This window comes from Dendrobates tinctorius, unplaced genomic scaffold (genome assembly GCF_039654945.1).
Source record: "Dendrobates tinctorius isolate UK_male_01 unplaced genomic scaffold, ASM3965494v1 ptg000103l, whole genome shotgun sequence".
In the NCBI taxonomy this organism is placed as follows: Eukaryota; Metazoa; Chordata; class Amphibia; order Anura; family Dendrobatidae; genus Dendrobates; species Dendrobates tinctorius.
This window is the reverse complement of record NW_027361771.1, coordinates 45636736-45658962: the sequence shown is the minus strand read 5'-3', so window position 1 is coordinate 45658962 and position 22227 is coordinate 45636736. Positions and strand designations below refer to the sequence as shown.

The 22227-nt window shown below is 42.5% G+C and overlaps 1 protein-coding gene across 1 annotated transcript in view; it reads left to right on the top strand.

Moving 5' to 3' along the window:
* The first annotated feature begins 127 nt into the window (after positions 1 to 127).
* LOC141100124 (uncharacterized) overlaps positions 128 to 22227 on the top strand; it is a 54362-nt gene continuing 32262 nt past the window's right edge. The window contains exons 1-2 of the mRNA XM_073588376.1: positions 128 to 230; positions 19524 to 19675. Of these exons, the coding sequence (XP_073444477.1) occupies positions 19568 to 19675 (108 nt within the window). The 5' untranslated portion in view covers positions 128 to 230; positions 19524 to 19567. The remainder of the gene's footprint in view (positions 231 to 19523; positions 19676 to 22227) is intronic.

Here is a 22227-nt window from a genome sequence, read left to right as displayed (position 1 = left end):
CCACAAATCCTGAGGGGCTACCTGCTCTGACACTAGAGCGCCTCTGTGATTGATTACTGTGGAACTGTCCCCGGACTCACGGACCGGTCTTGTCATGGTCTCTTTTAGAAGAAGCCAATCAGGCGCAGGGAGCCAGTCACGTGGTGCACTGAGGGCGGAAGTTGTAGGTAATGGGGCAGAGCGGCGCAGCTGAGGAGGGATTACTTCCGGGGTGAGCCGCCTGCAGCTCAGTGAGTGTTCAGTGTATGTCACCCGTGTTTGTGGCCGCGGTCGCCTTTATAAATCCGCCGTTTCTCTCTCTGCAGTGCACGGTATACGGTGGAGCAGTGCTGGCTGAGCTGGGTGTTCCCGACACGTCCTGCTGCTGCAGCGTCTGCTCCATTGTAAAATACTGTTATGTTTCATATGTGTCGGTGGTTACCATGGCAACTGAAACCTGGTTCCTTTGTGTGTTCTCTGAGGCTACTGTGGTCAGCACATGGAGACTGAGAGGTCTGTGAGCTGCTCACATGGTAACCCCTCTGGTCCTCGGTGCCCACCAGTCAGTGTTGGGGTGGGGTCCTGTCATCTGTACTGTAGTACAGACTGAGCACTTAGGTTATGGCAGCTCATGTATATGGACGTGCCCGCTCATTGACACCCACTGTTGACATCGTGGCAGGTGGGCCAACGTCCTGCAGGGTTAATGGGCCGCCGTATAGCTCGGCACCAGGTCACAGCCCTGATCCATCAGTGTAAAGCTGTATGGAATGCACAAATGTTTTTACATACAGTTGTGGCCAAAAGTATTGGCACCCCTGCAATTCTGTCAGATAATACTCCGTTTCTTCCTGAAAGTGATTGCAATCACAAATTCTTTGGTATTATTATCTTCATTTAATTTGTCTTCAATGAAAAAACACAAAAGAGAATGAAGCAAAAAGCAAAACTCCAAAAATGGGCCAGACAAAAGTATTGGCACCCTCAGCCTAATACTTGGTTGCACAACCTTTAGCCAAAATAACTGCGACCAACCGCTTCCGGTAACCATCAATGAGTTTCTTACAATGCTCTGCTGGAATTTTAGACCATTCTTCTTTGGCAAACTACTCCAGGTCCCTGATATTTGAAGGGTGCCTTCTCCAAACTGCCATTTTTAGATCTCTCCACAGGTGTTCTATGGGATTCAGGTCTGGACTCATTGCTGGCCACCTTAGACGTCTCCAGTGCTTTCTCTCAAACCATTTTCTAGTGTTTTTTGAAGTGTGTTTTGGGTCATTGTCCTGCTGGAAGACCCATGACCTCTGAGGGAGACCCAGCTTTCTCACACCGGGCCCTACATTATGCTGCAAAATTTGTTGATAGTCTTCAGACTTCATATGCCATGCACACGGTCAAGTGGTCCAGTGCCAGAGGCAGCAAAGCATAAAAAAAATAAGACCTCACATGACTCGGTGGGTCAAAATACGGAAAAATTATAGCTCTCAATATGTGGTGATGCAAAAACTATTTTTACAATAAAAAGCGTCTTTTAGCGTGCGACAGCTGCCAAATATAAAAACCGCCATAAATAGTAAATCAAACCCCCCGTCATCACCCACTTAGTTAGGGAAAAATAATAAAATAAAATTTTTGTATTTATTTCCATTTTTCCATTAGGGTTAGGGCTAGGGTTAGGGCTGAGATTAGGGTTAGGGGTGTGTTGGGGTTAGGGTTGGAGTTAGAATTGGGGGTTTCCACTGTTTGGGCACATCGGGCTCTCCAAATGCAACATGGCGTCTGATCTCAATTCTAGCCAATTCTGAGTTGAAAAAGTCAAATGGTGCTCCTTCCCTTCCAAGCTCTGCCATGCGCCCAGTGTTTTACCCCCACATGTAGGGTATCAGCCTACTCAGGTCAAATTGCAAAACAATTTTTGGGGTCCAATTTCTCCTGTTACCCTTAGGAAAATAAAAAATTGGGGGCAAAAATATCATTTTTGTGGAAAAAAATGATTTTTTTATTTTCACGTCCAAGCGTTATAAACTTCTGTGAAGCACTTGGGGGTTCAAAGTGCTCACCACACATCTAGATAAGTTCCGTGGGGGGTCTAGTGTCCAAAATGGGGTCACTTGTGGGGAGTTTCAATAGTTTAGGTACATCAGGGGATCTCCAAACGCACATGACACCCGCAGACCATTCCATCAAAGTCTGCATTCCAAAACGTCACTGCTTCCCTTCCGAGCCCCGACGTGTGTCCATACAGTAGTTTTCCCCCACATATGGGGTGTCAGCATACTCATGACAAATTGGACAACAGCTTTTGGGGTCCAATTTTTCCTGTTACCCTTGGGAAAATAAAAAAATTGGGGACTAATTGATCATGTTTGTGGAAAAAATACGATTTTTTTATTTTCATGCCCAGGCATTATAAACTTCTGTGAAGCCCTTGGGGGTTCAAAGTGCTCACCACACATCTAGATAAGTTCCTTAGGGGGTCTCGTTTCCAAAATGGGGTCATTTGTGGGGGGTTTCCACTGTTTAGGTACATTAGGGGCTCTCCAAAGACAACATGACACCCGCAGAACATTCCCTCAAAGTTTGCATTCCAAAACGTCACTACTTCCCTTCCGAGCCCCGACGTGTGTCCATACAGTAGTTTTCTCCCACATATGGGGCGTCAGCTTACTCAGGACAAATTGGACAACAACTTTTGGGGTTCAATTTCTCCTGTTACCCTTGGGAAAATAAAAAAATTGGGGACTAATTGATCATGTTTGTGGAAAAAATACGATTTTTTTATTTTCATGCCCGGGCATTATAAACTTCTGTGATGCCTTTGGGGGTTCAAATTGCTCACCTCACATCTAGATAAGTTCCTTAGGGGGTCTAGTTTTCAAAATGGGGTCATTTGTGGGGGGTTTCCACTGTTTTGGTACATCAGGGGTTTTCTAATCGCGACATGGTGTCCAATCTCAATTCCAGCCAAAAACGTCAAATGGCGCAGCTTCCCTTCCGAGCTCTGAAATGCGCCCAAATAGTGGTTTACCCCCACATGTGGGGTGTCCGCGTACTCAGGACAAATTGCGCAATAACTTTTAGGGTCCTGTTACCCTTGGAAAAATAAGAATTGAGGGTGAAAAGATCATATTTTTTCCACAAAAATGATTTTTTAATTGTACGGCTGTATGTTATAAACTTCTGTGAAGCCCTTGGGGGTTCAAAGTTCTCACCACACATCTAGATAAGTTCCTTAGGGGGTCTAGTTTCCAAAATGGTGTCATTTGTGGGGGGTTTCCACTGTTTTGGTACATCAGGGGTTTTCCAATCGCGACATGATGTCCGATCTCAATTCTAGCCAAAAACGTCAAATGGCGCTGCTTCCCTTCCGAGCTCTGCCATGCGCCCAAATAGTGGTTTACCCCCACATGTGGGGTATCAGCGTACTCAGGACAAATTGCACAATAACTTTTAGGGTCCTGTTACCCTTGGGAAAATAAAAATTGGGGTGAAAAGATCATTTTTGTGGAAAAAATATGATTTTTTTAATTGTACCGCTGTACTTTATAAACTTCTGTGAAGCCCTTGTGGGTTCAAAGTTCTCACCACATATCTAGATAATTTCCTTGGGGGGTCTAGTTTCAAAAATGGGGTCACTTGTAGGGGGTTTCCACTGTTTAGGTACATCAGGGACTCTCCAAACGTGACATGGCGTCCAATCTGAATTCCAGCCAATTTTGCATTGAAAAAGTCAAACGGCGCTCCTTCCATTCTGAGCTCTGCCATGCGCCGAAACAGTTGTTCCCCTCCACATATCAGGTATCAGCGTACTCAGGACAAATTGCACAATAACTTTTGCAGTCCAATTTCTCCTGTTACCCTTGGTAAAATAAAAAAAATTGAACCTGAAGTATTTTTTTTGTGAAAAAAAGTTAGATGTTCATTTTTTTTTTAAATATTCAAAAAAATTCCTGTGACGCACCTAAAGGGTTAATAAACTTCTTGAATATGGTTTTGAGCACCTTATGGGGTGCAGTTTTTAGAATGGTGTCACTTTTGGGTATTTTCTATCATATAGACCCCTCAAAGTGGCTTCAAATGTGATGTGGTCCTAAAAATAAAATGGCGTTGTAAAAATGAGAAATCGCTGGTCAACTTTTAACCCTCATAACTTCCTAACAAAAAAAAATTTTGGTTCCAAAATTGTGCTGATGTAAAGTAAACATGTGGGAAATGTTAGTTATCAAGTTTTTTGTGTGCTGTATCTCTGTGATTTAAGGGCATAAAAATTCAAAGTTGGAAAATTGCGAAATTTTCAAAATTTTCGCCAAATTTCCATTTTTCTCACAAATAAACACAAGTTATTTGAATGAAATTTTACCACTAACATGAAGTACAATATGTCACGAGAAAACAATGTCAGAATCACCGGGATCCATGGAAGCGTTCCAGAGTTATGACCTCATAAATGGACAGTGGTCAGAATTGTAAAAATTGGCCCGGTCATGAACGTGCAAACCACCCTTGGGGGTGAAGGGGTTAAAAGGGGTTGTTCACCTTTTGTTTATATTTTTTATTCTTTAATGCATGCAATGAGGGCAAAAATAATTTTTGTAATTGGGTCTCATTACAAATTTTTCATTCAGTTCATATAGCTGTTTTATTACACTGTCTATTGCTGGCTGCAGAAAGAGTTAATGAGGTTGGCCAGTTTAGTTTTTTACTTTTAACAGATGTCAGGAATGTGATTTTTTTTTGAGCACTTAATAATTATATATATATAGGTTCAGAAATATTTGAACAGTGACAAGTTTTGACATTTTAGCTGTTTACCAGAACATATTCAAGATACAGTTATACAATCAATATGGGCTTTGGTTTGAGGGTATACACATCCTAATTGGAGTAAGGGTTTAAGAATTATAGCTCTTTAATATATAGCTGCCTTTTTTTAGAGGGGCCATAGTAATTGGACAATTTTCTTAAAACTCTTTAACCCCTTTCCTACATTAGATGTACTATTCCGTCTATGTGACCTGGGACCTATCATCATATCGCCGAACAAAAAGTGCAATAATGCGCGATCAAAAAAGACGTATATAAATAACCATGGTACCGCTGAAAACATCATCTTGTCCCGCAAAAAACGAGCCGCCACACAGCGTCATCAGCAAAAAAATAAAGTTATAGCTCGCAGAAAAAAGCGATGCAAAAATAATTATTTTTTACATAAAATTGTTTTCATTGCATAAAAGCGCCAAAATATAAAAAAAGACGTAAATGAGGTATCTCTGTAACCGTACTGACCTGAAGAATAAAACAGCTTTATCAATTTTACCGCACGCGGAACGTTGTAAATGCACCCCACAAAATAAATTCATGAAATGCTGGTTTTTGTTCATTCGGCGTCCCAAAAATCGGAATAAAAAGCGATCAAAAAATCACGTGCCTGAAAATGGTACCAATAAAAACGTCAACTCGTCCCGCAAAGAATAAGACTTCACATGACTCGGTGGGTCAAAATATGGAAAAATTATAGCTCTCAAAATGTGGTGATGCAAAAACTATTTTTACAATAAAAACCGTCTTTTAGGATGTGTGCCCACGATGCGATTTTTAAGCGTTTTCGGCGCGATAACGCTACGAAAAAGTTTAAAAATCATGTACAGAACGCACCCCATGCATTCCTATGGCATTCCGCACATGCTGTGCTAATGCTGCGCTTTTTTCCACGGAGGAATCGCATCGCGGAAAAAATCGCAGCATGATCATTCTTTTGTGCGGAATCGCAAAGAATTGCCGCGATTCCACACCCATAGGAATCCATGAGAATCGCTTACTTCCCGCATGAGGCTATGCCCACCATGCGGGAAGTTAAGCGTCTCGTGCGGTTGGTTCCCACGGTGTGGAAGAGAGGAGACTGTCCTCCAGGCCCCCTGGGTACCATACCCCTGTAAAAAAAAAAGAATAAAAAATAAAAAATCGGGGTATATTTACCTTCCGACGTCCCGCTCTGCATTCCCGGGCCTCAGCGTTCCCAGTAATGCCTTGCGTTAAGGTGCTGTGATGACGTAGTCTCGCGTGACTCTAGCGGTCTCGCGAGATCGCTATAGTAACGCGAGACCAACGTCATCACAGGTCTCGCAAGGCATCGCTGGGAACGCACAGTTATACTCACTTAACACCCAATTCCACTGAAGCCAACGTTTCCTGTAAAAAGAAAAAAAAATTAAGAAAACAACCATTTCCCTCACTTGTCTGTTGTTCTGTCCCACGCCGTAATCAATGTCTGAAGATAAACGGTGTTCAACCTGGACTGTGCCAAGATGTGACCACCCAGGATGAGAACCACTGATGAATGAGCTGCTGCAAGCGCAGCCTCAGTGACTGGTGGTGACGTCATCAAGGTTACCGCAGGTCACTGAACTTGCTTCCCAGCCGGGTCAATGAACTACGGTTACCTCGGTGAGATCCCTGCTTGCACAGTGAGAAAAAGTCTCACGGTGCAGAGGTGAGTTTACATAGAGAAATTTCTCATGTTGAACTGCAGTGAACTCGCTGCTTCACCTTGAGACTTTTTGTCATTTTGCTAGCAGTGATCACTGCAGCTGATTCTTCCCTGCTTCTCAGCATGAACGGTCGCATGATGCCACCGGTCATGCTGAAGAGAACATGTCACATAGATGGATTACGGCGTGGGACACTGTGTATTCAAGCCACCCCTCCATCTGTCCATCCGTCCATCGTCCGTCTGTCCATCCCTACATCCCACGCATCCACATTGACCGACGGTAACCTAGATGACGTCACTGATGCTGCGCTTGCAGCAGCTCATTCTCCCAGTGGTTCTCAGTCTAGACGGTCACATCTTATCATTGTCCAGGTTGAAAACTGTTTATCCCAGATTGGATTACAACGTGGGACAGAATGACTAACTGATGAGGGATATGTATTTTTGTTTTATTGCAGGAGACCATGATTTCAATGGAATGGGCGTTAGGTGAGTATAGCTGAGTTTATTTTTAAATAAAAATGGAAAAGTGTTTTTTTTTATTTCAAATAAAATACTTATTCTGGCTGTGTGATTATTTACAATACAAGAATAGGATTATTAATGGATATGTGTCTTAGGGATGTCTCTCCATTACTAATCCGTTGGCTTGATGTCACTGGACAATACAAAGGTGACATCAACCCCACAAATATAAACCCCACTTGCCACCTCCTCAGGGCAATTTGGGAGAGACATGCAAAGCGCCAGAATTGGCACATCTAATCTCACCTTTTCTGGGTGGCTACGGGCTGCTATTTTTGGGCTAGGGGGAGGGCAATAGCCATGACCCCTTTCCAGCCCCCAGCTGCATTAGCTTGGCTAGGTGTCAAAAATGGGGGGGACCCCATGTCGTTTTTTCAAATTATATATTTACATAATTTAAAAAAAAAACCGCGTGGCGACGCCCCTGTTTTTGATAACCAGCCTAGCTGACAGCTGAGGGCTGCAGCCCACATCTGTCAATTTTGCCTGTCTGTTTATCAAAAATACAGGGCAACAATGCCATTTTTTTTTAAATTATTTATTTAGAGCGCAGACGCTGACTGATGAATACTCCCATCAGCTGCTGCATTTTCTCACTGTTATTAGCAGCAGCAGGCATAGGCTGATAGGACTACTATTCCTATCAGTCGAAGCCAGTGACCAGAGGTAAACTTTTTACCTCTGATCATAGCTGCGGGCTCACGCTGTCATATGACAGAGTGGAAACTGCGGTTGTCTGACTGCCAATAATGATTTTACCGCCAATCAGAAGCAGTGTTTGCCTCACTGTCATGTGCATGAAACACTCGTGTTAGGACTGCCGAACCTGAACAGTAACACAGACTTCCTGGTGAAGTCCATGTTCGTGGTCCATGCCCGAGCAGTAGATGTTCGTTACGGAACCTGAACTTTACTCTTCAGGTTCGCCCATCTCTATTAGTATCCGCATTCCAAAGTGCTCAAAACCGCATTCAATAAGTTTATTAACCCTTCAGCTGTTTGACAGGATTTGGAAGTGAAAATATGAAAATGTTACTTTTTCCCACAAAAATGTTGCTTTAGCCCCAAATTTACGATTTTCTCAAGAGTAACAGGAGAAAATGGAATGTACAATTTGTTGTGCAATTTCTCCTGGGTATGCTGACACACTATATGTGGGGGAAAACCACTGTTTGGGCACACGGCAGGGCTCGGAAGGGAAGGAGTGCCATTTCACTTTTGGAACACAAAAATGGCTGGAATAGATAGCAGACACCATGTCATGTATGCAGAGCCACTGCTGTGCCTAAACAGTGGAACCTCCCACAGTTGACCCCATTTTGAACACTACAACCCTCAAGGAATTTATCTAGGTGTGTGGTGAGCACCTTGAAAACCCTAGTGCTTCACAGAATTTATAACATTGAGTTGTGAAAATGAAACCATACAGTTTGTCCCACAAAAAAAATGTTGCTTCAACCCCCAATTTTTTACAAGGGTAACAGGAGAAAAAGGGGCATAACATTTGTTATGCAATTTCTCCTGCATGCACTGATAGCCCTAGTGGGAAACTACAGTTATGGCCGCAGGGCTTGGAAGGAAAGGAGAGTGCCATTTGAATTTTGGAGCTCAAAATTGGCTGGAATAGATAGCAGAAGCCCTTTTACATTTTAAGAGCCCATGACATTCCAAAACAGCAGAAACTTCCACAAGTGACCTTACTTTGGAAGTTAAAGCTATCAAGAAATTAATCTAGGTGTGCAGTGAGCATTCTTAACCCCTTAATCCCATATGACGTACTATCCCGTCCATGTGCCCTGGGACTTAATTCCCAGGGAAGGGATAGTATGTCATAGCGATCAGCGGCGCCCACGTGGTGAGCGCCGCTGATTGCGGCCGGCTGTCAGCTGATTATCACAGCTGACACCCGGCACAATGTGTCAGGGGCGGTCATGGACCGCCCCTGACACGTTAACCCCTTGCACACCGTGTTACCGGGGGTTAAAGGGAAGCATCGGCAGGGAGGGGGCTCCCTCCTTGCTTCCTTGAGCCCCCCACAGCAGCACAATGTGCAGCGCTGCTGCGGGGGGCTCCTTCCCTGCAGGCCCCCGAATCTAAGATGGCGACGGGGACCTTCGGGGGCCTGCAGGGAGCCGGCTTCCTCAGTGCCTGCAAAGCGCAGGCACGAGGAAGCCTGCTGCACTGCCTGTGACAGATCGCTGATCTGTCACAGTGATCTGTGATGTGACAGATCGTGATGTGACAGATCAGTGATGTCCCACCTGGGACAATGTAATAAAGTTTAAAAAAAAAAAAAAAAAAGTGTTAAAATAATTAAAAAAAAAAATGTGCAGCCCCCCTATATGGTGTTACTAAGAGGCTGTGAACCAGAAGCTCTGCATTCCCTGTGTGAACACTGCCACATGTGGATTATTTTTCTGCACTGGTGTACCACATGGCCAATCCCTGATAGTAGGCTGGCTGTTTCATTTGGTATTATTGCACTTGTGCAGTTGCCATTTTACTTGGGTCCGCTGCACCCTGGTGAGTGCAGATGTATTTAGGCCTGTCTGGTTTTATCTTGATTTTTTTTGGAGGATTTTTTCCTCTTTCTGAGGTTTTCATGTTAGGATTAGGGTTAGGGCTGAGATTAGGGTTGGGGTGTGTTGGGGTTAGGGTTGGAGTTAGAATTGGGGGTTTCCACTGTTTGGGCACATCAGGTGCTCTCCAAATGCAACATGGCATCTGATCTCAATTCCAGGCAATTCTGAGTTGAAAAAGTCAAATGGTGCTCCTTCCCTTTCAAGCTGTGCCATGCGCCCAAACAGTGTTTTACCCAGGGCTGTGGAGTCGGTAAGCCAAACCTGCGACTCCGACTCCTCAATTTCCCTTACACCGACTCCGACTCCACGACTCCGACTCCCACATATATTGCTTATATTTAAGTGAAAAATTTATTGTAGTACAATGTGAACATCAGACATTTAATCATTTCTATGATCCAATAATCAAGATATTTAGATAGAACATATCTATTTATTGGAATACAACTTTAGAACACAAATAACTTTAATAAATTGTAAATATGTAATACACTGTATACATGTATACGGTACAGACCAAAGTTTGGATACACCTTCTCATTCAAAGAGTTTTCTTTATTTTCATGACTATGAAAATTGTAGATTCATTCTGAAAGCATCAAAATTATGAATTAACACATGTGGAATTATATAATTAAAGTGTGAAACAACTGAAAATATGTCTTATATTCTAGATTATTCAAAGTAGCCACCTTTTGCTTTGATTACTGCTTTGCACACTCTTGGCATTCTCTTGATGAGCTTCAAGTGGTAGTCACCAGAAATGGTCTTCCAACAGTCTTGAAGGAGTTCCCAGAGATGCTTAGCACTTGTTGGCCCTTTTGCCTTCACTCTGCGGTCCAGCTCACCCCAAACCATCGCTATTGGGTTCAGGTCTGGTGACTGTGGAGGCCAGGTCATCTAGCGTAGCACCCCATCACTCTCCTTCTTGGTCAAATAGCCCTTACACAGCCTGGAGGTGTGTTTGAGGCCATTGTCCTGTTGAAAAATAAATGATGGTCCAACTAAACACAAACCGGATGGAATAGCATGCCGCTTCAAGATGCTGTGGTAGCCATGCTGGTTCAGTATGCCTTCAATTTTGAATAAATCCCCAACAGTGTCACCAGCAAAGCACCCCCACACCATCACACCTCCTCCTCCATGCTTCACGGTGGGAACCAGGCAAGTAGAGTCCATCCGTTCACCTTTTCTGCGTCACACAAAGACATGGTGGTTGGAACCAAAGATCTCAAATTTGGACTCATCAGACCAAAGCACAGATTTCCACTGGTCTAATGTCCATTCCTTGTGTTCTCTAACCCAAACAAGTCTCTTCTGCTTGTTGCCTGTCCTTAGCAGTGGTTTCCTAGCAGCTATTTTACCATGAAGGCCTGCTGCACAAAGTCTCCTCTTAACAGTTGTTGTAGAGATGTGTCTGCTGCTAGAACTCTGTGTGTCATTGACCTGGTCTCTAATCTGAGCTGCTGTTAACCTGCGATTTCTGAGGCTGGTGACTGGGATGAACTTATCTTCCGCAGCAGAGGTGACTCTTGGTCTTCCTTTCCTGGGGCGGTCCTCATGTGAGCCAGTTTCTTTGTAGCGCTTGATGGTTTTTGCCAATGCACTTCGGGACACTTTCAAAGTTTTCCCAATTTTTCGAACTGACTGACCTTCATTTCTTAAAGTAATGATGGCCACTCGTTTTTCTTTACTCAGCTGCTTTTTTCTTGCTATAATACAAATTCTAACAGTCTATTCAGTAGGACTATCATCTGTGTATCCACCAGACTTCTGCACAACACAACTGATGGTCCCAACCTCATCTATAAGGCAAGAAATCCCACTTATTAAACCTGACAGGGCACACCTGTGAAGTGAAAACCATTTCCGGTGACTACCTCTTGAAGCTCACAAAGAGAATGCCAAGAGTGTGCAAAGCAGAAATCAAAGCAAAAGGTGGCTACTTTGAAGAACCTGGAATATAATACATACAGTATTTTCAGTTGTTTCACACTTTTTTGTTAATTATATAATTCCACATGTGTTAATTCATAGTTTTGATGCCTTCAGAGTGAATCTACAATTTTCATAGTCATGAAAATAAAGAAAACGCTTTGAGAAGGTGTGTCCAAACTTTTGGCCTGTACTGTGTGTGTGTGTGTGTGTGTGTGTGTGTGTGTGTGTGTGTGTGTGTGTGTGTGTGTGTGTATATATATATATATATATATATATATATATGTACACATATACACACACACAAACACACACTATGACTTTTCTCGGCTAAGATAAAGCCTAGATCCTCAGGCTGCATTCACACTGTGGGCATAGCCAGGATCAAACCTGGGGGGGGGGCAGAATCTCATACTGCTCCGCAGAATTTCATACTGCACACCTCAGCTGCTGCAGAACCTCATAATTCACACCCCTACACTTGAAAATAAAGCCTGCACCTTAAGAAGATGTGGTGATGAATGCAGTCTATTTATTCCAACTATCAGTTGATGTTACTGAAGACGAGCAATGCCTGTCCTGGGCGTCCTTTTGGGCAGCTATGAGGTGTACCTGACTGGTGCTAAAAAAAAGGAGTGTTAGTCTGTGTGCTATCCGGCTTTCATTCTTTTTGGTACAGATATATGGATAGACAGATATGGATAAATGGATATATAGATAGAGCAGATTTCTAATCTGCTTTTGCTATTGAAAACATCTATGAGCTCAAAAACCTTTCAGGTGATGCGGTTTTTTAAAAAGCTGATCTGCTTTAACAACTGAAAAACGTATCCTCAAAAAACACAGGAAAAGCGCTGTGTGTGACTGTAGCCTTAGATCAGGAATAGAACAGTCATTTATAGGACATTTCATAACTTTCCCAAATTCCTATGAAAAAATATTCAGCACATTCTGCATTGAACTACTGTACCCAATTTATTATATATTTTAGGAGTCGGTCCATTTTATACCGACTCCAACTCCACCAAAATGAGCACCGACTCCACGACTCTGACTCCACAGCCCTGGTTTTACCCTCACATATGGGGTATCAGCCTACTCAGGACAAATTGCAAAACAACTTTTGGGGTCCAATTTCTCCTGTTACACTTAGGAAAATAAGAAATTAGGGGCAAAAATATCATTTTTGTGGAAAAAAATGATTTTTTTATTTTCACGCCCGGGCGTTATAAACTTCTGTGAAGCACTTGGGGGTTCAAAGTGCTCACCACACATCTAGATATGTTCCGTGGGGGGTCTAGTTTCCAAAATGGGGTCACTTGTGGGGAGTTTCAATAGTTTAGGTACAACAGGGGCTCTCCAAACGCACATGACACCCGCAGACCATTCCATCAAAGTCTGCATTCCAAAATGTCACTACTTCCCTTCCGAGACCCGAAGTGTGCCCATACAGTAGTTTTCTCCCACATATGGGGTATCGGCGTACTCAGGACAAATTGGACAACAACTTTTGGGTTCCAATTTCTCCTGGTACCCTTGGGAAAATAAAAAAATTGGGGACTAATTGATCATGTTTGTGGAAAAAATACGATTTTTTTATTTTCATGCCCGGGCATTTTAAACTTCTGTGAAGCTCTTGGGGGTTCAAAGTGCTCACCACACATCTAGATATGTTCCTTAGGGGGTCTAGTTTCCAAAATGGGGTCATTTGTGGGGGGTTTCCACTTTTTAGGTACATTAGGGGCTCTCCAAAGGCAACATGACACCCGCAGACCATTCCATCAAAGTCTGCATTCCAAAACGTCACTACTTCCCTTCCGAGCCCCGACGTGTGCCCATACAGTAGTTTTCTCCCACATATGGGGTGTCAGCGAACTCAGGACAAATTGGACAACAACTTTTGGGGTCCAATTTCTCCTGGTACCCTTGGGAAAATAAAAAAATTGGTGACTAAAAGATCATGTTTGTGAAAAAAATACGATTTTTTTTTTTATTTTCACGCCCGGGCGTTATAAACTTCTGTGAAGCACTGGAGGGGTCAAAGTGCTCACCACACATCTAGATAAGTTCCTTGGGGGGTCTAGTTTCCCAAATGGTCTCATTTGTGGGGGGTTTCCACTGTTTTGGTACATCAGGGGCTCTCCAAACGCGACATGGTGTCCGATCTGAATTCCAGCCAATTTTGCATTGAAAAAGTCAAATGGCGCTCCTTCCCTTCTGAGCTCAGCCATGCGCCGAAACAGTGGTTCCCCCCCACATATCAGGTATCAGCGTACTCGGGACAAATTGCACAATAACTTTTGCAGTCCAATTTCTCCTGTTACCCTTGGTAAAATAAAAAAAATTGAACCTGAAGTATTTTTTTTGTGAAAAAAAGTTAAATGTTCATTTTTTTTTTTTTAAATATTCAGAAAATTCCTGTGACGCACCTAAAGGGTTAATAAACTTCTTGAATGTGGTTTTGAGCACCTTAAGGTGTGCAGTTTTTAGAATGGTGTCACTTTTGGGTATTTTCTATCATATAGACCCCTCAAAGTGGCTTCAAATGTGATGTGGTCCGTAAAAATAAAATGGTGTTGTAAAAATGAGAAATCGCTGGTCAATTTTTAACCCTTATAACTTTCTAACAAAAAAAAATTTTGGTTGCAAAATTGTGCTGATATAAAGTAAACATGTGGGAAATGTTATTTATTAAGTTTTTTGTGTGCTGTATCTCTGTGATTTAAGGGCATAAAAATTCAAAGTTGGAAAATTGCGAAATTTTCGCCAAATTTCCGTTTTTTTTCATAAATAAGCGCAAGTTATTTGAATGAAATTTTACCACTAACATGAAGTGCAATATGTCACAAGAAAACAATGTCAGAATCACCGGGATCCATTGAAGCGTTCCAGAGTTATAACTTCATAAAGGGACAGTGGTCAGAATTGTAAAAATTGGCCCTGTCATGAACGTGCAAACCACCCTTGGGGGTTAAGGGGCTAAACATCAGGAGATTCACAGAATTGTATAATATTGGGCTGAGTAAATGGAAAATTAACATTTTTTTTCCACTAAATTGTTGCTTTGGCCTCAAGTTTTTTTCATAGGAGAAAATGAATGGTACAATTTGTTATGCAATTTCTCCTGAGTGGACCAATACCACATATTTTGATGCACAGTGCAAAGTTCAGACGGGAAGAAGCACCATATTGGAGTTCAGATTTTGCTGGAATGGTTTGAGGGTGCCATGTCATATTGGCAGAGCCCCTGAGGTGCCATAAAAGCAGACCCAACATAATTGACCACACCTCTCAATGAATGCATCTAGGAGTACAGTGATCATATTGACACCATATTTTCCTCACAGAATTTTATACTACTGGGCAGGCAGTGAAGAAAGAATAATTGCATTTTTTACCACTAATAAGAAAAAATAGATCTCAGTTTGTTTTGCAAGTGCAAATACTTTTCATGCACCGTGGAAAGCTCAGAAGGGAAGGTGCACCATATTACAGTGCAGATTTTGTTATGGATTGCGGTTTGCCATGTCACATTGGCAGAACCCCTGAGGTGCCAGAACAGCCCCCACCCCTCCTCTACATCATGAGTGACCCCATTTTACAAACTGCACCTCTCAATGACTTCATCTAGGGGTGCAGTGATCATATTGACACCGCAAGTGTGTCAAAGAAAGTTATACTATTGGGGGTGAAGAAAAAATTATTTACATTTTTACTACTAAAAATTTGTTAGCCCCAGATTTTACATTTTCACTTGAAGAATTGGGTAAAAATAGCACCAAGTTTGTCCCAAAATTTCTGCTGAATGTGACAATTCTTCATAGGTGGCCGTACAGTAGTGCTTAGCTTTACAACGAGATATGGGAGGGACAGAGCGCATTTTGACTCTTGGAGTCAAATGCACTTCCCCGGTCAATACGATTAGTCCCCAATCCCTACAATTTTAAGCGTGCCCTGAAAACTCATTTATTCAGACTGGCCGATCGCCTCAACACATTAACCTTAGCCAAATGTTTTACCATAACCAGGTTCCCCACATCATGTTCCCACATGCTTTATGCATCTATTAGCCCGCTGTGTCTGTACTGTTACACACTTAACATTATGGTTGGTCCATACAATCAGGGCAACTGTTACCACCCACCTTTCGTGTCTACCTCTTTCCTCATAGACTGTAAGCTTGCGAGCAGGGCCCTCATTCCTCTTGTTATCTGTTATGATCTATGTGATTATTGTTATGCTGTAATGTCTATTGTCTGTACAAGTCCCCTCTGACATGTAAAGTGCTGCGGAATATGTCGGCGCTATAGAAACAAAATGTATTATTATTATATTGGAGAACATTGTTTTCCAGAAACAAGCAGTAGTGGATGTTGCTGAGTGAAAATTGCAAGTCTGCCAATGTAGTGCCAGTACGATGTCGTGCTCAGCTTGTGCTTCTGGAGACATGAATCCCATAAATTAAGCAGGCTTTGATCGCTACAGAAATGCCAAACGTGGATGCCAACTTCAGTATAGGCACACTTAGGCGCTCAGTAGGGAAGGGGGGCATTAGGATTTAGGAGTGCAGAATTCTCTGGGGGTTTTTTTTTAGGGGGATGAGGAGCCATTTTGCTTTTGTTCTACCAGTAATGTGGAAGCCCTTTATATTTCCATTGACAAATGACAGACCTGAATGAAAACTTGCTTTTTTGGTGGATTGAATTGAAGCTTTTGTTGGGAACATTTTACATAACATTTGAGATCGCATTTATCCTGCGCACTATGCTGAGCACTTATATAGGGGTTTACATCTAAATCTCTGAGTGACGTGATTCAGATGAATCCGTTGATGGGTCCATTCACTATAATGATGCAGCAGAGTTACCCAGGAAGTCCGTCTTGCCTCTGTTCAACATTGTTGTTCTTTTCAGAAGTCACAAAACTATGGTTGACTACACTTTTATGCACACTTAAGAAGCCAGACATTGTTGGATTATAGGTCAGACAGAGTAGTGTCTCCATCTGCCTCATTAAATGGAATTTTCCAATGGGGGTTCAGTCTGAATCGCGTATTTCAGATGTTTTCACCGAAACCCCGATTTCTTCATCTCTCCCCCTCCGTCCTGAACTTATCATCCACTTTGTGAAAAAGAGCTCAACTCATCTGCTAGCAAAGTTTAGAGGTGAGATTCCAGAGCCTAAAATTCTCTATGGCAGGGGTCCCCATCCTGTAGCTCAGTAGCCACATGTGGCTCACGGTTCCATGAATTGTGGCTCGCGGGTGTCTGTCAGCTGGGTGCAATAGCTCCAGGTCTAGCAAACGGGTATTAAAAGAATATCTCAAAATGGTGAATTATATGAGTAGCCCTGCACAGAAGAGCAGTTCTGGATACACATGTACTGGTCTTAGGAGTTTAGAGATAATTTAAGTATGGCACGCTAGAGACAGGATGATACTACCTGTCAGGAGGTGCTTGGAGCTGGATGTGACAGTGTGGTGAGACTCCTTGATGGGAGAATACTGAATGGGGGTATTGTGGGAACCCGTGGATCTCAGTGTACTGCTTTGGGGTTATTTTTGTGGAAAATATTTGGTTATCACTATACCTGTAATAAGGACTTTGGTTGCCACTACCGTAAGGGGGCGAGAGCGGGATGTGGCTCGCGACCCTCTCTCTCAGAGCTGAATGTGGCTCTCAAGGTCAGAAATGTCGGGCACCGCTGCTCTATGGGGAGAAAGAGTGAGAAGCAAAGGGAGACAGAAAGATCATGCTAGCAAGTTTTTTACCCAGTGGCTTATATAAAAAGATGGGCGCCCCTAATTGCCCATCCACCCCCAAACAGTATTCATCGGAATAGGAGGGGACACAGGACATACAGTTGCAAAAGAAATTACCTCTGAACGTGTAAAGGGCATGTATTGCCCCACTTGTTCAATAATTTTGCCGTGATTGAAACCAATTAGTGTTATCATTTTCATGACCCCCATAGAATATGATTTTCTCACCCGTCTTGATGAGTAGGCGTTGTGGAGTCAGACCCTCCTGATTCATGAAGAAATGCACGCCTCTTCATGAATCTGGAGCGTTTGATGAGTAGAGGGTGCCTCCATGTGCTACGTCAGAAAATTACTCCCTTTAGGGACGGAAGTGCAATTCATGGCGTATGAAACATCACCGCTTGTCTAATTCATTTTTTTGCTGTTTTCACCTCAGTTTCTCCTAGCTTCGCTGAAATGGGTGGAGCTGGCAAGGAACAGGGCGTCATCCCCGCGAGGCCCTGTCCTGCTCTAGCTTCATCTATTTCGGCAGAGCAGGGAAAAATGGCGTAAATACTGACAAAATCTGCAACTTTTTCTAAGCTTTTATGCCATTTTTTGGTGGGCTTAAAAGCTTTGATGAAACGTGGCCTTTGTATATTTGAATTTTAGTCAAACATGTCAGTGCAGTAGCTGCACATGAGAAGCATTTTTCTGTGCGTGAAGTAGGTATTTGTGTGCTCTTTTGTTTACATATACTGTACATATTGGTTAGCACTGCAGCCTTGCAGCGCTGGGGTCCTGGGTTCAATCCCACCAAGGACAGCATCTGCAAGGAGTCTGTATGTTCTCCCCGAGTTTGTGTGGGTTTCCTCACAAACTCCAAAGACATACTGGTAGGGAATTTAGATTGTGGGCCCTATCGGGGACAGTGATGATGTGTGTAAAGCGCTGCGGAATAAGATAGCGCTATATAAGCAAAGCATAATAATATACGGTAAGCAAAAGCATAATGATTGAAATCATTCTAAAAATGTATTTGGGTCGCTAAAATTTATGACCAATCCATACATATGTACATTGTGATCTACGATCTTAATAACAGATTACAGGTGACAATGGGGGTAATAGTGCTTTGTGAAATTGTTAAAGGAGCAAAAAAATTTAAATGAGATTTTGAAACAATACATTTTTTTCTATGCTTTCCATGAATATAGGAAATTAGCCTGTGTAGAGGACTTCTATGCGAAAGTACCATATTTTTCGGACTGTAAGACGCACCCCAAATTTTGGTGTGGGAAATGGCAAAAAAAAAAGAATTTTATAAGATGGGGGGGTTCCGTCTTATCGTCCGTATTTAAGGTAGGGTATCTAACCTGAGGGCTGGCGGTGGTAGAGCGGGGTCCCAGGAGGCATGGTCCCTTCCTCAGGAAGCCGCCGACGGCGGCAGAAGTGAGACAATGCTACAGTTCTGGGGTATCCCAGCGATGCAATGCTGTAGGTCCGGTGTCAGCGGTAAGGCAGAGCAGTGTGCATTGCATGGAGCAGGGTCCCTTCCTCAGGATGCCGGCGGCAGAAATGTGGCGATGCTGCGGCCCATTGTCCACGGTGAGCATAGCCGAGTGCATCATTGGTTTCTCGGTGGCCATTTTCCTGAAGCCGAGGGCCACCGAGATAACAATCTGCGCACGCCTGGCCTCTGGTGGCCATTTTCCTGAAGCTGAGGGCCGCCGAGATCTCAGTCCGCGCATGCGCCACCTCCGTTGGTCCACGGCTTCAGGAAAATGGCCGCAGGGAAACCAATGATGCACTGCTCACCGCCAACACCGAGCTTCAGCATCGCCACACTTCTGCCGCTACTGGTTCCCATAGGAAGTTATGCTGCTACACCGCTGCCACAATCCCCGGTGAGCTTGCGTACTAACTATAAGATGCATCCCCCATTTTCCGCCCAAATTTATTGTTTTGGGGCATCTAATAATCCGAAAAATACGGTACTTATCGTGAATGGTGTGCTAGTGTATTATTTATGTATAGTTACTATCATTTTAACCTTGCCTGTAATTATATTGAGCAGACGATTTAGATGCCAACAAAACAGAAATATGTTATAAAATCATTATGATTTTAATTAGATATTAAAATATGGTGACATGAAGTTAAAAAAACAGTATTTAATAAAAAAAATAACATTTTAAAAAAGGTTTCCTCTTGACACATTCCCTTTAAATATGTGCTCATTTATTTATGTGTTGCACTTTTATTCTCACAGTACCAGAACATCTATGTTGAAGTCGTATAATCCCTCAACAAGACATGGTCCTCTTTTTGAACGACCCCTTAAGGATAAACATGGACCAAACCAGAATATTCAAGAGTCTATTAAGCTTCACTTGGGATATCATCTACCTTCTGATTGGAGAGGTGAGAACTTTTGGGGAATTGTTACTAAAGGGAATCCATAAGTAAGATCAATTTTCCCCAAGCTACATACAGTCATATGTAAAAGTTTGGGCACCCCTATTAATGTTAACCTTTTTTCTTTATAACAATTTTGTTTTTTGCAACAGCTATTTCAGTTTCATATATCTAATAACTGATGGACTCAGTTATATTTCTGGATTCAAATGAGGTTTATTGTACTAACAGAAAATGTGCAATCTGCATTTAAACAAAATTTGACCGGTGCAAAAGTATGGGCACCCTTATCATTTTCTTGATTTGAACACTCCTAACTACTTTTTACTGACTTCCTGAAGCACTAAATTGGTTTTGTAACCTCATTGAGCTTTGAACTTCATAGCCAGGTGTATCAAATCATGAGAAAAGGTATTTAAGGTGGCCACTTGCAAGTAGTTCTCCTATTTGATTCTCCTATGAAGAGTGGCATCATGGGCTCCTCAAAACAACTCTCAAATGATCTGAAAACAAAGATTATTCAACATAGCTTTTCAGGGGAAGGATACAAAAAGTTGTCTCAGAGATTTAACCTGTCAGTTTCCGCTGTGAGGAACATAGTAAGGAAATGGAAGATACAGGTACAGTTCTTATTAAGCCCAGAAGTGGCAGGCCAAGAAAAATATCAGAAAGGCAGAGAAGAAGAATGGTGAGAACAGTCAAGGACAATCCACAGACCACCTCCAAAGACCTGCAGCATCATCTTGCTGCAGATGGTGTCACTGTGCATCGGTCAACAATACAGCGCATGCATAACGCCTTTTTGTATGACCAAACAACTCAATCTTTGTTTCATCAGTTCACAGGACCTTCTTCCAAAATGTAACTGGCTTGTCCAAATGTGCTTTTGCATACCTCAGGCGACTCTGTTTGTGGCGTGCTTGCAGAAACGGCTTCTTTCGCATCACTCTCCCATACAGCTTCTCCTTGTGCAAAGTGCACTGTATTGTTGACCGATGCACAGTGACACCATCTGCAGCAAGATGATGCTGCAGGTCTTTGGAGGTGGTCTGTGGATTGTCCTTGACTGTTCTCACCATTCTTCTTCTCTGCATTTCTGATATTTTTCTTGGCCTGCCACTTCTGGGCTTAACAAGAACTGTACCTGTGTTCTTCCATTTCCTTACTATGTTCCTCACAGTGGAAACTGACAGGTTAAATCTCTGAGACAACTTTTTGTATCCTTCCCCTGAAAAGCTATGTTGAATAATCTTTGTTTTCAGATCATTTGAGAGTTGTTTTGAGGAGCCCATGATGCCACTCTTCATAGGAGAATCAAATAGGAGAACTACTTGCAAGTGGCCACCTTAAATACCTTTTCTCATGATTTGATACACCTGGCTATGAAGTTCAAAGCTCAATGAGGTTACAAAACCAATTTAGTGCTTCAGGAAGTCAGTAAAAAGTAGTTAGGAGTGTTCAAATCAAGAAAATGATAAGGGTGCCCATACTTTTGCACCGGTCAAATTTTGTTTAAATGCAGATTGCACATTTTCTGTTAGTACAATAAACCTCATTTGAATCCAGAAATATAACTGAGTCCATCAGTTATTAGATATATGAAACTGAAATACCTGTTGCAAAAACCAAAATTGTTATAAAGAAAAAAGGTTAACATTAATAGGGGTGCCCAAACTTTTACATATGACTGTATATAGAGATGCAGATCTTTGAAATGTGGGTGACATCACACATTCAGAGAGCCCTCAATAAAGCTAAAATGGCTAGTACTAGGCAAGGGAAACAATGTAGAGAGGGAGCGGCTGGGTGTGAAAGAGTACTTAACGCCTCATTTGCATATGAAACTACCAATTTGTCTACAATGCTGTAACAAACAGAAGATCTAAAGCTGTCAATGTATTTACATATAATCTTAGAGTGGTAGAATTGGAAGGGACCTCCTCCACACACAAGAGGTGGTGAGTTCTCCTTCAATGGAAGTCTTCAAACAGAGACTGGACAGACATCTGACTGGGATGATTTAGCGAATCCTGCTTTGAGCAGGAGGTTGGACCAGATGACTCAGGAGGTCCCTTCCAACTCTACCATTCTATGTAAATAATAATAATCTTTATTTGTATATACCGCTAAGGCTAGTTTCACACTAGCGTTTCCTGGAGCTGCGTCCTTTTGACGGTGCATTGTAGACAAATTGATAGTTTCATATGCAAATGAGGCATTAATTGCTGTTTCAGTCGCAGCCACTCCTTCCCTAGGTTGTTTCTCTCTGCCTAGTACTATCCCTTTAAGCTTTATTGATGGCTCACTGCTGGGAAACAACCTCAGGAGGCAGAGGCTTAGCAGTAAGGAGATTTAAAGGTGCTGATGGATTTGGCTTTCAAAAAAACTGCCTGCCCAGATAAATTTGTCTTGAAAGGGCTGATCTTACTTGTCTCATCTATTGCATTTTTTCTGTGCTGTATTGTGCATAAATATGTGACTCTTCAGATGTTGTATTAGTCTCTGCCTGATGAAGAGACCTGAGTAGTCTGGAAAGCTTGCAATGTGTTACCATCTTT